Source organism: Tamandua tetradactyla, chromosome 6 (assembly GCF_023851605.1).
Source record: "Tamandua tetradactyla isolate mTamTet1 chromosome 6, mTamTet1.pri, whole genome shotgun sequence".
In the NCBI taxonomy this organism is placed as follows: domain Eukaryota; kingdom Metazoa; phylum Chordata; class Mammalia; order Pilosa; family Myrmecophagidae; genus Tamandua; species Tamandua tetradactyla.
Genome location: NC_135332.1, coordinates 5,062,413 through 5,077,297, shown reverse-complemented (window position 1 = coordinate 5,077,297; position 14,885 = coordinate 5,062,413). Strand labels below are relative to the sequence as shown.

Here is a 14,885-nt window from a genome sequence, read left to right as displayed (position 1 = left end):
GGTCCAAAGGACACATCTGCATCCCTGCCCGCAGGGTACATTGAGGTGTGCGTGTTTGGTGGACGCCAACTGCCCTGCCCCCACTTTAGTGCCCCTGCTGTCACCTGGGCCTCAGGACTAGCTCCCAAGGAGGCCCCCCAATTACAAAACCTGGGCAATGCACGCATGCCCCAAACCCCCCTACCAACTACCCTCCCTACTTTGGGGATACGCTAGCCCCAAAGCTAACCAAGGTCTCCATCACCAGAGACTTGTAAGGGGGTGAGTTTGCTAAAGAAACAGGTTCTTGGACTTTGCCCCACTCTGGGGGGAGTCCCACCCAGACCCACCCAACCCTTCTCTGCCCAGCTGCTTCCCTCACCCTCTTCAGCAAGCCCCAGAAGCACCAGGAGGCCCGAGGTCCCCACGCTGACCTCAGGTGATGCTGATATTCTTGGGCTGTTTGTTCTGTGAACTGGACATCTGACAGCTTTTCACAGAAATGTTTTTCCATTTGGAACATCTGGAAACAAGCAAGAACATCTGGGACGCTGCAGAACCAGCTGTCCCTGGGATGAAACTTTAACCCTCCTGTTCCCACTTTCCATAGCTCAGGTCCTGGCCTGCACCCTTCAGCGGCAGCCCTCCCCTGCCAGGTGAGGCCTGGGGCCAAGGGGAGGGGGTCCCCAAACATACCCCGGTCCCTCTGCCTGTCTCCCTGCCAGCCCTGGTGTGGGAGGCGAGTCTGCATTTCCCTCAACCCAAACACGCCTGCAGGCAGCACATTCTGTCTGCAAAATGGAGGGTCATGAAAGAAAGTAGGTGTAGACAACGGACATCTAGGATTTAGCATCTCTGCTCCTCTCCTAAAGGCCAGTGTATGATAGAGAGAGGACCCGGCTGCAGGGCTGAGGTTTGCAAGCCTGCTGGGTGCAGTTGTGCAGATTGCGCCTTGCACCAGGATACCCAGCACAGGAGCTGGGGCTGTGTCTGACTGAGGGGCAGGGGCGTGAAGCTCAGCTTAACCTCGCTCCTGAACCTTCTGGTTCCGTCCACCTCCCCTGATGACTCATGGGATAAAACCTGTGAGCCTTTGAGTTTCTGCCCCAAGGGGGCCTCCGTACTAGCCTCCTGTTCTCTGCCCAAGCGTCCTGGAACTGTGGACAATGCTTCAGGGCCTTCAGAATCAGGCAGTTAAGAACTCCAGGAACAAGCCCCCAATGGCTGATGGGGATTGTCTCTAAGACATCTCCACCTAGGGTCACCCCCTGTGGCAGCCACCAGTCTGAGGAAGGGAAGGAAGCCTTTCCCCAGGGCAGGGTCAGAACTTTTCATAAGCAGCTGCCACACTTAGCCTGCTCTTGCTCAAGAACCTCTGTAACTCCCTTCTTCCATGGGAGCAAATCATCGTCAACTCCCAACATGGCCACCTGCACTCCAAGCCAAGAAGCTGTGCCCTGGACCCCTCCAGGTACCTGGCCTGGGTCCATGGCTGTTCCCCCCGCCGCCATTGCCAACTTGGGCCTTCCTTGGTGCTCTTTGTCCCAAAGGATGTAGCTGGTCCCAAATTGCATATACAGAACCCCCATGCATATGGCTAAGCATTTGCCTGAGCTGTGTGGTGTGGATAAATTAAAGACTTACAGGGTTTTACTCTTCCAAGAGCTTGCAGACTGCATGGTGGGAGGGTTGCAAGCCCTAGGAGAAGACCGCAAGTGGAGTGGGGGGGTCCCAGGGAGGAGAGTGCAAGCTGCCCCTAGAAGACGCAGAGACCCCACCCTCCCAGGGCACCCACCACGGACTCCAGCTGTGGTGCCCAGGCTGGGGCAACCTTTGAGCCTCAGCAACCCAGCTGACAAGAGCGCCCGCCCTCCCCCTGAGTCCCCCGGAGAGCAGGTGCCTCCCCTGGGTCCCGATTTGCATGGCAGGAAGGGGCCTGGTAGGGAAGAGGCGGGGAGGGGACAGGCTGCAGGCTGGGCAGTTATACGTTTCAACCCAGGAGCCTCCGAAGGCGTCACGGGGCTGGGGTCGCGGCTGGAGTAGTGACCATGGCTGGGCTGGCGCTGTCTCCGGGGCCCAGCAGCTGGCTGCTGCCGCTGCTGCTGCTGCTTTCAGGTACAACCCTGTGACGAGGCCTGCTGGTTTCACTCTCTGTCATCGTCTCGCTCCTTTCTCCATCCTCCTCCACCATCTCTCCCTTGTTCTGCCTCCTGTCTGCCCCTGACTGCCCTGGAGAGGGGTCTGTGGGTATCAGCCGTGGTGACGGGCTCTGGGCTCTGCCTGGAGGGCATCTGGGCTGAGCCGGGTGTGAGGGGAGAAAGGGGTTGGGGGCTGTGACTGTGGAAGACCTGGGCCCGGAGTGGGGGAGGGGAGAGGCCTGTGGTGTCCCCTTCCCCGGGGCCCCTGGGAGCACTGTGTGTTGGGGAGGAGGAGGCACGGCAGGGGAGAGGCCACCTCCGCCAGCCCCATGTAGACACATGTTCCAGAAATGGTCTCCTCATCTGGAAGATGGGAGAATCCTCCCAGCTGTGACTTCCCTCCTCTCTCATTAGGCAACTGCTCAAGGCCAGAGGAAGAGGGCAACTGGGAGGCGGGGGCTCTGGTGCCCCCCACCCCACTCTGGTCTCACAGTGGAGGGACTGGGGTGGGGTGGGGGTTGTGTGCTGAGGGGCCTGGAAGCTGCTGTCTGGGGGGAGGAAGTGGGTCTGGGAATGTGGGGGGCTGCAGAGGTGGAGCCACCACACAGCAGGGGCGCAAAGCCTGACCGGACCCCACCTACTTCCTCCCTCCCCCAGCAGGTGGGCCTGTGCCGGTGGCCAAAACAGAGAACCTGGTCTCGAGGCCCTCAGGTCAGTGCCCTCGCCTACCCCTGCAGGGACGAGTGTGGCTGGGCCCCTTGCTGGTCACTGTCCAGGGCTTCTCTGCACCCCGGCCTCTCATCCCCAGGCCCCCGAGGGCCCCCCTGGGAAGCCTGGTTCCTGGGCTCCTGCCTCTGGGCTGTAGGCCCCCTGAGGCCCCCTGCACTCCCGTCCTGGATTGAGGGGTGAGCTAAGCTGGGGGGTGGTGGTGATCAGAGCAGAGGGACAGCCAGAAGGAATTCTGCTGAGGAGTCAGAGCTGGGTCTGTCCAGCTGGGAACTGGGCTCAGCCTGAGGACCAGTTGGTCACCTCCAGGTCAGGGGGACGGTGGCCTGGGGGGTGAGGTCGGGATCAGGCCAGTAGTGGAAGTGGAAAGGGATCAGATGGGTTCCAGAGCCTTCTAAAGAGCCTTCCGAGGGAAAGGCAGCTGGGAGGGGTGGGGGTGGGGCGCTCAGGAAGGGGCGGAGTCCCTGCTCAGCCCGTGGCCTCTCACGTGGCTCAGCTCTCCCGCAGCTCTTGCCTCTGGGGTGTCCCCAGACCCCAGAGTGGGGAGCTGAGGAGGGGGCCCTGCCACTCAGGACAGAGCCCCGAGGTCCGGATGGGCGGGCGGGCGGTAAGTCGCCCCGTTGGACTTTGAGCCTGACCTTGGCACCCCCAGGAAGCGCTTGTTCTGGGGTCTGGCAGAGCCCACGTTTCGTGGCCAAGAAGCGGGGCTCCGAGGTTGAAGTGAGGTGCTACATGGACAGCCCCAACGGCACGGTGAGCTGGCTCCGGAAGCGAGAGATGGACTCGGAGCCCCAGCCGCTGGCCTGGGAGCCCAGCCGCTTTGAGCACGAAGGACCCTTCTGGTACACCAACCTGACCCTCCGTGGCATCCAGTTCGAGGACAACGGCATCTACTTCTGCCAGAAGAAATGCTCCGGGGCCGTGCACAGGGGCTGCGGCACGGAGCTGCGGGTCATGGGTGGGTGCGGGGCGTCCGCCAGCCGGGCTGGGCTGCGGGGTGGGGAGCCCGGCCAGCGCCCCGGGCTGTTCATCTTGCGTGCACCTCCCACCCCCCACCCCCGGCCAGCCCTGCCCGACCCTGCCACCGCCAGCGGGGAGGGGCCACACTTTGGAGGTGACCACGGTCCCCAGAACACCCAGGAGAGCCACTGCGGCAGCCCCTGGGGCGGGACTCCCGTGAGGCCCCGCCCCCAGCCTCACGGCCCCCACCCCCACCCCCAGGGTTCAGCTCCCTGGAGCAGCTGAAGCGGCGGAACACCCTGAAGGATGGCATCATCATGGTCCAGACCCTGCTCATCTGCCTCTTCATCACCGTCCCCATCTTCCTGCTGCTGGACAAGGTGACCGCCCTGGCGGGTGGGGGCGGGGAGGTGGCCCCCCGGGCCCGCGGACCTGGGGACAGAGGCTCTCAGCTCCCCAACCTCCCTGGCTGCCCACTTGGGCCAGCCCGGGTCCGAGTCTGCCTGTGTCCTCCCCTACTCAATCACTTATTCACTCATTTATTCACTTGGGCCAGCCGGGGTCCGAGTCTGCCCATGTCCTCCCCTACTCAATCACTTATTCACTCATTCATTCAGTTGCCTGAGCACTCATCTGTTCCTCAAATTAATCGGTAGGGCACCTTTTATTGGCCGGGTGCCATGCCAGGCTGGGTACCGCTCTCACAGAGTGCACCTTGCCCGACCCCTGACCTCTGGACCTCGCCCCCTCCGGCCCATCAGCCCTCCCTGGGCCTGGCCCTGCCGGGGACGGGGCCAGGAGAAGCTCACGCTCTGCTCCCCCGCCCCCGCCCCCGCCCCCATCAGGATGACAGCAAGGCTGGGATGGAAGACGACCACACCTATGAGGTAAGGGGCCCGCCCCCCTGTGCTCGTGCGGCCAGGGGCCACCATCTATTTGGGGTGGCTGGGCATGGGGCCGAGGCCTGAGCCCCTTTCCATGTCCTCAGGGCCTAGACATTGACCAGACGGCCACCTACGAGGACATAGTGACCCTGCGGACAGGGGAGGTGAAGTGGTCAGTGGGTGAGCATCCAGGCCAGGAGTAAGTGGCCAGGACCTCCCCACGCCTCTGGGCACCAGCCTCCGGGGCCTCCATCGACTGCTTGCAGAGCCTGCCCGGCTCCCAGCCCCGTCCCCCGTTCCCTGGACCCCCAGTCGGCCGCCAAAGCCGGCCCCCCAGATCTGCCTCCCCACTCCAGCCCCTGTCTGGAGTGGAGGGGCCGCAGGACAGTGATTTGGAGCCCGGAGCCCTCTGGGGTAGACTGGACCAGACTTCTGAGGGGTGCTATGCAGGGATCCACCCCCCCGTTTGGGATGCAGAAGGCAGAGACTTGTCCGGAGCCTGCAAATGGACTCAGAGCAGACCAGCTCCCTAAAGAGCCTGGGCAGGGCCACAGCCCCCACTCCCACCCCCATTCGGCCCCAGACAGGCCACCAAGAGCTGCGTCCCTCTCAGGCACCCTTTCCCTTCCAATGGGGCTCCTAGGCCCGGAGCCATCTGCCCACAGAATAAACAGTGTGTCTTGAGAATCCACACACAGGCTGGTGACATCTTATGGCTGCGTGACATCTAGGGGTGTCTGCTTGGGAATGAATGCTGTCTGAATGTGGGTACCCAGGGGCCTGGGAGGTTTGGGAGGGCGCGTCTCCTGGGCCCAACTCCCAGGCCTCTCTCTAAGGCCCAGTTGCGTCCTGTGGTCATGTCCCCAGGGCAGCTGGAGAAAGGGTGACTGGACCGGCCCCTCCCTCAGCAGGATTGCCCCCACCCTGCGTTCCATTTAGCCCACGCACAGCCACCGAGACTTGCTGTGTAGGGCTGGATCTCTGCCCTGGAGCGTTTTGTTCTCCTCCACCTCTCTTGTACCTATCCCAGGTCTGCTGTCCTTCAAGTCCCTCCACCTAAAGGAAGTCCTCCTGAAGTGCCCCAGTCCCCACCCAAACCCCTTTCAGACCCCATGCCGCTCTGGCTTACCCGCTGCCTTGTGCTGCTCTCGCGGGTCCCACATGCAGGCCCTTGGTTCTCCGACTAGACTGGAAGCTCCTTGAGGGTAGGGGTTTCCCCTGCCTCTACCGCACATCTCTCCCCCCACCCCGCCGCACCCCCACCCCGAGTCTGGGACTTTTTTTTTTAATATGACCCGGAGTCATGCAAGACAGATTCCTAAGAGGGAGGCTGTGCAGTGTGGTGGTAAAGTTTGGGGGATCCTTCGTCAGGCGACCACTTCAGACTTTCCCAGCATCACATCAGAGCCCCCAAGGGCCCCCCCAAAACCGTCCCTAAGGCCCTACAAATTAGGGCCCCGATCACCAGCTGTGGGTCTTGTTGGGAGCAGGTCAGAGCTGGGAGCTCAAACGCGATTAGCCTCCAGGTACAACGCCTCCCTCACAAGCCAAGCCGCCCTCCGCTTCCCGCTGACTTTGGGGGGACCCCAAAACAACTCTCTTGCCATTCATGCTCTGAATTCCCTTAACCAGTTTTAACCAGATTTCCCCTGGAAAGGAGTGTCGGGGCTGGTGGGTGAGGCATCCCCTACGCGGGAATTCAATCCCTCTGTCACTCCATGGGGCCTCCCTGGGGCCAGGCTGAGCCTGGCCCTGTTCCCTCCACGATCTCTGGGCTGCCAAGGAACAGGCTTGTTTTGGCATCTGTCTCCACTGAGCTGGAGCCCTTACTTTCCTGCTGCTTTGCATAGTGCCGCTAATTTTGTCCTCCTCTCTCCACCGGGGACCCTGGGCAGGAGGGGCCAGGGCAGAGGCTTGGGGAGAGTCTTCACTTCTCCCCCCAGCAGGGTCTCCCCCTGCTCGGGGCTGCCCTGGGTGGGGGGAGGCCTTGGCTCTACTAAAAGGCCTTGGCTCCCTGACACGTCTGCAAACCTGAGTTTCCCGAAGCCTTTCAAGTATTGGTTGACAGAATCATCTGAGCAGCCAGGTCTGCCCCATCCATGGGACGCCCCCAAAGGGCATTTGCCTCATGGACTTATCTAGAGCCCCTCCGTGCTGCAGGCTGCTGTTTTGGGTCTTAGACTAAATGTTGTGCCATCGTGTCCGCCCTACAGGCTGTGGGTCCCCAGACCTGTGAGCGGAGGCGGTGGAAACAACGCTGGGTGACAGTGACGGGAACAATGAGCGTCTCAGGTGTCAGCTGCCTTAGCTGTGAAAGGAGCGTCATAAAATTGAACCAGATGCTTTATTTTGTAAATTACCATATGGTGTAGTTGATGGTTCCTCTTGACATTCAGGTGTAGGCATTTCAGCAGGTGTATCGAGCTGTTTGACCACCACCACCATCAAGATACAGAACGCAAGCTAAATGCTCTTACTGGGACCAACAGATATTGATTGAGCACCTCCATATGCATTTACATGATCTTGCTTAAGCCCCGGCTTAGCCCAGCAGGGGATAGGGTTATCCCCATTTTATAGATGAGGAAATCAAGGCTCGAAAGGCTATTGTTTTGGCCAAAAGTCACACGCAGACCTTCTGTCTTCAAACCCAGCACTCTTTCCACGGCATCACCGGTGCCTCCCTTGAAAGGCTTTGCAGCCATAGACCTTGAACTGGAGGAAGAGTGGGCGGTGGGGGGAAGGTGGGAATCGGGGGGCAGCTTGGGCCATCTTCACAGGTCTGGACTTGAAAAGATCTGCTCTTACCCTTGTTCACGAGTTCGGAAGCTGGGGCTGGGGGTGTGGGGGGCTGGAGGGAGGGGATGGGTGCACCCCTCCCCCAGCACCCTTGAGAGGCCTTGCCACTGAACCCTCTCTCCCGGAGCCCTTTGCCCGCCCCTCTCCTTCCCCAGAGTGCAGCCCGAGGCCCCCTTCGTGGGCACATGCCCCACTGCCCACTGGGGGAATCCAGCCGGGTCCCTTGGGACATTGGTTTAAGCGCAGGCTGGTTCCTCCATTCTAGCTTGACTTCCGGCCCTCTCGCTGCAGGTGCTGCCAGGTCCGGGTGCTCTGGACCCCTGGGTCTGGGTATTTTTCCAGCAGAATCAGAGGTGAGAGAAAAACAAAACAAAACAGAGCCCAAAAAACTGCTGTGTTTGGTTGTCACCAGCAGGGAGTGTGACTCCCTGAGCAGGCGGTCAGGCCAATTTTGTGCAGGGCCTCAGGCCATCAGGAAGGCGGTACCGCATGTCAGCAGCTGGGCTCCCGGCCAGGAGTCCAGGAAATTCCTGGGTGTGCCCCAGGTCTCCAAGCTGCTCCTGGTTACGGGCTCACTCTCAGGTCCCACTGTCAACTCAGTTGCAAAAAACAAACAAAAAACAAAAAAACACCTTTCCCTTGGGACACTCTACCTGCCCTCTCCACCCAAAAAAACTTCACTTGGAAAGTTCAGTAACTTTACTGAGAACTAAAATCACTGAGCCTTAAGTCTTGAATTTAATCATATTGCAGCTTGTTAAAACACATCCAGACGGACCCTAAAGCAATTTTCAAATTAAAAAAAAAAAAAGCAAAGACATTTTTCGCTTTGACCTTAACACCACTTTCTCCACATGGCAGGAGGGAAGGCTAGACGCTCCTTGAGGTCCCGCTCAGTGCTAAGGTTTTGCAAGATCTGATTTTGAATAGAATATTTGTATGTACTTGAAACCAGAACATCATACTGCCTTATTCTACTTCTTTCATGCAACTCTTTTTCCATGTATATATTGCCATGAATTGCAAGTTCCGGTCCTTGTTATTTAAAAGTAACTATACTAGTAGCAAGACATCAAGACACAACATGGTCTGCCTTACCATTCCCAGCTGGCTGGGTATTTGAGTGCTTTCCTTGGCATTGTACTTCCATTCATTCAGTCTACACTGGCAGACACTTGTTGAGTTCCTGTACCCACTTTCCAAATCGTCCCACTCCCCAGGCTATCCTCTCACCTCTTTATTTTAGTTGTTTCCTTCATGGCTGTTTTCACCATATGAAAGACTGTATATATTTTACCATTATACATTATTTGCTTGCTGCTACTGTCTCTCTCCTCAGCAGACTGTAAGTTCCAGCAGAGAAGGGATCATACTTTTTGTTCACCTAGGTATGCCCGTTTGGCCTGGAACGATGTATGGCACATGGTATGGGCATAACATAATGAATATGTTAATACATGAATAAGAGAATGAGTGAATGGATGAATGAATGAATGAATCCAGACTCAAAGAGTTTGCAATCCACTAAGGGAAATAAGGTGTCCACAAATAACTGCAGGCCAAGGTAAAAGAAGGAAGAGGTTATTTCTAGCTGAGGGCATCAGGAACGTGCCTGAGTTTCCTATGACTGCACTTTACTTATTACTGCTTTTTCAAATGGGGCTGCCTCCCTGGAAAATAGTCCTCCAAAGTGGAAATTAGCAGGTCCTGTTGTAAAGATTGTTACATACCTCCAGATTTTCCAGAATTTCTCAACCAGTATAAATTACAACCCCAGCAATACACAAGAGTGTCTGCCCCACCCCCTCACCCCCTAGCCCCCAAACCCCTCCCTCCATGCCTGAACTCTCTGGCCTCATCATGTGGCAGATTCAAGGGTCCAATGAGATAAAGGAAGTGAAAACACGATGTACATTGAAACGTGCAATACAAATGTGAAGGACAGTGTGGCTTGGTTCACTAAATCAGGCTACATCGGTTGTTTTTTCTGCCTCTTTTTTTAGTGCTGTGGATGCCTCATTTGGGGGCTGAAGTTACTTGCATTCAGTTCCCCAATCCCTCCCTCCCCCTTCGTTGAACATTTTCTGTGCCCGGACTTGATCCCTGTCTCACTGGCTTTGTACTGAGGAAAGTTCTGTCCACACCCAGCAGCACTGCTGGCTTTATGAGACAGGAGCGAAGACCATGGGTCTTGGGCAGCCATCACAGGAGCTGGGATCACCAACTTTATCTCTTTGAGCCTCAGGGTCCTCAGCTAGGAAATGTGCGCACACTCCCTATTGTCCAGTAGAGGGCCTGGCACATGGTGTACACTCAGAAATGTTGATTTCCTTCCCCACTTCCCCTGGAAAAGCCCTTGGGAATCCTCAGACACTATTCTCTCTGCTGAGTGATCAGCTTGATGCTAAGACTCATGTAAAGGATGTAGGAAGCGAAGAGGAGGTAGAGCAGTCCTGAGTGCATCAACAACCTCTGACCTCACAGAAGGCAGGAGAGAGCTAGAAGCTAGAAGTATGGGCTTCAAGTGGGCAAGGTGAATGAACGAAAGGGTAGCCACCAGTCCTTTTGAAGCCATCCCTAAGGTCAGGTGGGTATGGCTCTGAATATGAGATTGCCCCAGACCCTGGGGACTTGAACCTAAGAGGGGTTCTCAAAGGCTGGAAGAGGCCACTTTAGGTCCAAGAGCAGGTCTGTGACCTTCCGCAGTTGGTATAGAGAATCCCAGAGATGGTTAAGTTTGGAAATATTAAAGGCTTCTAAGCACATTGAGAAAAATTTATGGATCCCAAGTTATCATAGAGGTGTGCTTGAGCAAAACCAAGATGTTTGGGGGAGATACTGATCATGACCTCTGCCCACCAGCCGCTCAGAGGCCATTGCTTGGGCAAGTGGCTCACCAAGAGAGGGCTACTGGGCCCAAGAGGACTGGCAGGCCAAAGGGCAACCAGTTTCCCAGCACTGCAGGGAAAATCCCAAATCTAGTTCAAATCTAATCTTCTACCAACGATATGTGGTCTCTACCGGCTAAGTATGTGGTCTCCATCAATGTAGGCCCTGAAAGGGTCTAGATCAGAGAAAAGGATTGTCAACTTCCACGGCCACCAACTCCACCACCACCCCACAAGAACACCCTTCAGTTCTTCCCACTTTGGTTCTGGTGGTTGCCATGATAACCTTTTGTAAGATGCAAAATGTATCCTCAGGGTTCCCCAGAGTCTTCTGTGCCAACCTAGTTCTGAGTTGGACAAAAGTGGGTGTGATCAGGGGAGACATCCTTCCCCACCCTCCCCTGGCTGGTCCCACCTGTCCTTGGCAGTAACCTACCTGGTAGGAAGCCACAGACACACCTCATTGGTGCCCATGTCATGTGACCATACAACCACCCCCAACTCTGGTTCCTTCTGTCCTGGCTCCTACTGCCCTGATTCCTAGGGGAGGCCAGAGGTGTCCCCCAAAGGTCTACACGCAAGTCCCCAGTCTTGGGCAAAAACCTCTATCATGGATGGCTCTACATCAGTGCCACATCCCCCAGGTGGCAGAGAAGGCAGAAGATGTTATGGGGTTCAGGGACTCTCCTTCCTTTCCCACCTGGCTTCTCCTCTTTGATGGAGCCGGGAGAAGGAGAGGAGAGGGTTGTCCTTGCCTTCCACATGTCCCACTTTCTTCAGAGCCTCAGATTTCAGTGACATCCTATTAGCAGACAAAGGCCATGAATTCTTTGCCTGATGTGCTCAATAACTAGTCCCTGAGAAATCGGGGTTTCAAAGAGAGAAAGAGTTTATTACTAGGTGTGCAGTAGGAGAGCAGATGGCCTACTAGCCCAAAATTTGTCTCTCTCAACTGCAGTAATTCTGATAGTGTTATTAGAGAAAATGGTGGGCAGGGTGGGCACAGTGACTCCAGATGATGTAGTTAGAGGTGATCTAATTATTGAGCATGCACAGATTGATTACATGCTTAGAGAATGTACATAAGAACATGGCGGAATGAGGTATAGGGACATGTAGGTTAAAGTCTAAGCTCCTGCACATGTCAGGCAGGCCCATTTTGGTTAGATCCCATCTCGGTGATCAAGATAATTTTGGAAAAAAAAAAAGATAATTTTAGACTTGGGTGGATTGGTTCTGGGCTGACCCAAGACCCTTAATGACTAAACATTAGGGGCTGTCTTTAGTGATCACAAGACTCTAAAGTTGAAAAACTGGATAACTGGGTAAAAATAAAGGTTAGTCACAAGGCTTTTTTACAATCACAGGGACACAAGATAAGGGCTATACAATCAATAACAGAGATCAAGGCAGCTGGATTACAATTTAGAGATTTCAAGAATTTCCCTTTGTCTACTCCAATATACCAGAAGCAAAAAGGAATATCTATAACCTATATAACCTATGTAACGATTCAGTAATTTAAAATCATCCCATAAAAACTGATTACTCAGCTACAATTCCTCCCTCTCATTTGATAATGATCCCTCAAACTTGAGGAATATTTGGGTGATGACTTCAAGGCTGAAAAGGGATGTTGTCATTAAGGGGCAAAGAGATGAAAACTGGCTGTGGTTCTTGGGGAGTCCATTATTTCTGGGTTTCATAGCTTCTCTGGTATTGGGACAATTTGAAGGTTTTAAGTCCCTGAAAAGCAAACTTAATAAGTAAAATTTTATAGAGTGCAGCATCTCTTTCAGGGTTTCCAGGAATACTGTTTGTTGGGATATACCATATTGTGGCAATCTGCAATATCTAGCTGAAACTTGCGTAACAGTTACCTCCAAAATGATCTCTTGACTTGATTTAAAATCTTTGAGTCATTGAAACTTTATTTCTTTTCCCCCATTTGGCCAGTTAATCCATGATCCCAGGGCCAGGCTCATCCTTGGAAATTACGTCTCATGATGCCAGGGTCAGTTATGGCTTACGATGCCAGGGCCAGTTATGGTTCATGATACCAGGGCCAGGCTTATAACCCCTGGAAATTATGTCCTACATAGGGGAGTAGTTCAGAGTTTGGCTTAGAAAGAGACCACATTTGAGCAACAGCAGAGATTTTCTGGAGATGACACTAGGTGTTAATTATAAGTAGGCTCAGTTTACTATTGCAGAAATAAGTTTTGTTAGGTCGGGGGAACGGGGAAAGGCACTGCAGCTGGAGCTGCAGAGGCTGTGTCACCCTTCCCAACCTGACTTCCAGAACTAATGAACCGCCCCTTCCGGATGTTACCTGACCCCCATCCTTAAAAGCTGCCCGCACTGAAGCCCACGTGCGGACTCACCTCTCTCCATCTTGGATGCAGTGAGCTCTACCCGGGAGCGCAGAAATAAACTCGCTCACTTTAAATTTCCTGGTCTACTTTTCTTCTTTTTCACCCTTTTGCCTCCTAAATCTTTCAAGTTTCATAAGGGCAAGCTTCAAGAGTGAGGCCTTGGGATAGGTCAAGCATACTTAAAATTAGGCCTAAGAGTCACCCCCAAGAGAACCTCTTTTGTTGCTCAGATGTGGCCTCTCTCTCCAGCCAACACAACAAACAAACTCACCACCTCCTCCTGTCTACATGGGACATGACTCCCAGGAGTGTGGACCTTCCTGGCAATGTGGGACAGAAATCCTGGAATGAGCTGAGACTCAGCATCAGGGGATTGAGAAAGCCTTTTCAACTAAAAGGGGGAAGAGTGAAATGAGACAAAATAAAGTGTCAATGGCTGAGAGATTCCAAACGGAGTCAAGAGGTTATCCTGGAGGTTATTCTTATGCAATAAGTAGATATCACCTGTGAGTCAAGATGTAGTGGAGAGGCTAGAGGGAACTGCCTGAAAATGTAGAGCTGTGTTCCAGTAGCCATGTCTCTTAAAGATGATTGTATAATGATATAGCTTTCACAATGTGACTGTGTGATTGTGAAAACCTTGCATCTGATGCTCCTTTTATCTACCTTATCAACAGATGAGTAAAACATATGGAATAAAGATGAATAATAGGGAGAACAAATGTTAAAATAAATTTAGAGTGAAATGCTGGTGATCGATGAGGAGGAGGGGTGAGGGTTATGGTATGTATGAACTTTTTTCTGTTTTCTTTTTATTTCTTTTTCTAAATAGATGCAAATGTTCCAAGAAATGATCATGATGATGAATATGCAACTATGTGATGATATTGTGAATTACTGATTATATACGTAGAATGGAATGATCAAACAGTTACAAATGTTTGCGTTTGGTATTTTCTTAGTATTTAAAAAAAATTTAGACACACGCTTCGGATAAAGCCGACGGGAATGTGGTGACCGAGCATACGCAGACTTCTGGAGAAGATGGCGGCTTAGTAAGACGCGCGGGTCTTAGTTCCTCCTCCAGAACAGCTACTAGGGAAGCAGAAATGATACAGAACAGCCCCTGGAGCCACGCCAGAGACCAAGAAGACAGCGTACCCCATTCTGGAATGGCTGACTGGCTGGGAGAACCTGCTCCGGTGAGATTGCCGAGGGGCGCGGGCTTCCCCGGGAGGGGGCGGCAGGCTGATGGAGTCCCTCCCTCCCTCCTTCCCGGGCTGGTTGGGAGAATTGGACAGGCGATTCCCTCAAGCCGCGGTGGCTGGCGGCCCCCCTCGACGCGCGGCCCCCCGGACCAGCTGGGAGAATTGGATCGGAGATCCCCAAGCCACAGAGAACGGCGACCAGGGTCCCTTCCAAACACGTGGCTTCCCGGTCCGGCTGGGAACGGTGCAATCCCCCAAACCATGGCAGCTGGCGCCCCCCAACCACACTTGGCGCCCCGGGCCGGCTGGGAAATTTGGACAAGCACTCCCCCCAAGCCGCGGCAGCTGGCGACCCTCCCAGCACGCGGATCCCCGGGCCTGCTGGGAAATTTGGACAAGCACCCCCCCAAGCCGCGCAGGCGGGCGACCCTCCCCGCGAGCAGATCCCCGGGCCAGCTGGGAGAGTCGAATTGCGACCCTCCCCCACAGCGAGAGTTTTCCAAAGGTAAAGGACCCACAGCACCTTTTACTGGTGGGACCCACAGACAGACGAGCACCATGAGCGCCACCTACTGGGCAGGATAAGAAAAACAGAGCCCAGAGATTTCACAGAAAAATCTTTCAACCTGTTGGGTCGAACACCCAGGGAAATCTGATTAAATGCCCAGACACCAGCAGAAGATAATGGATCATGCTCAGAAAATTGAAGATATGGCCCAGTCAAAGGAACAAACCAATTCAAATGAGATACAGGAGCTGAGACAACTAATGCTGAATATACTAACAGAAATGGAAAACCTCTTCAAAAACCAAATCGATAAATTGAGGGAGGACATGAAGAAGACATGGGCTGAACAAAAAGAAGAAATAGAAAAACTGAAAAAACAAATCACAGAACTTATGGGAGTGAAGGACAAAGTAGAAAACA

At 54.3% G+C, this 14,885-nt stretch overlaps 1 protein-coding gene across 2 annotated transcripts; it reads left to right on the top strand.

Annotated features, from left to right (window-relative positions):
- The first annotated feature begins 1,955 nt into the window (after window positions 1-1,955).
- CD79B (CD79b molecule) lies at window positions 1,956-5,378 on the top strand. 2 transcript variants are annotated; one of them, XM_077162982.1, is made up of 6 exons: window positions 1,956-2,094; window positions 2,778-2,828; window positions 3,496-3,801; window positions 4,065-4,183; window positions 4,649-4,690; window positions 4,792-5,378. In XM_077162982.1, the coding sequence occupies exons 1-6, from the start codon at window positions 2,028-2,030 to the stop codon at window positions 4,888-4,890; spliced, it is 684 nt and encodes a 227-aa protein (XP_077019097.1). In that variant the 5' UTR covers window positions 1,956-2,027; the 3' UTR covers window positions 4,891-5,378. The 2 variants fall into 2 exon arrangements, with proteins under 2 accessions (XP_077019097.1, XP_077019096.1); XM_077162981.1 differs by having other exon boundaries at window positions 2,775-2,828.
- Window positions 5,379-14,885: the final 9,507 nt, after the last annotated feature.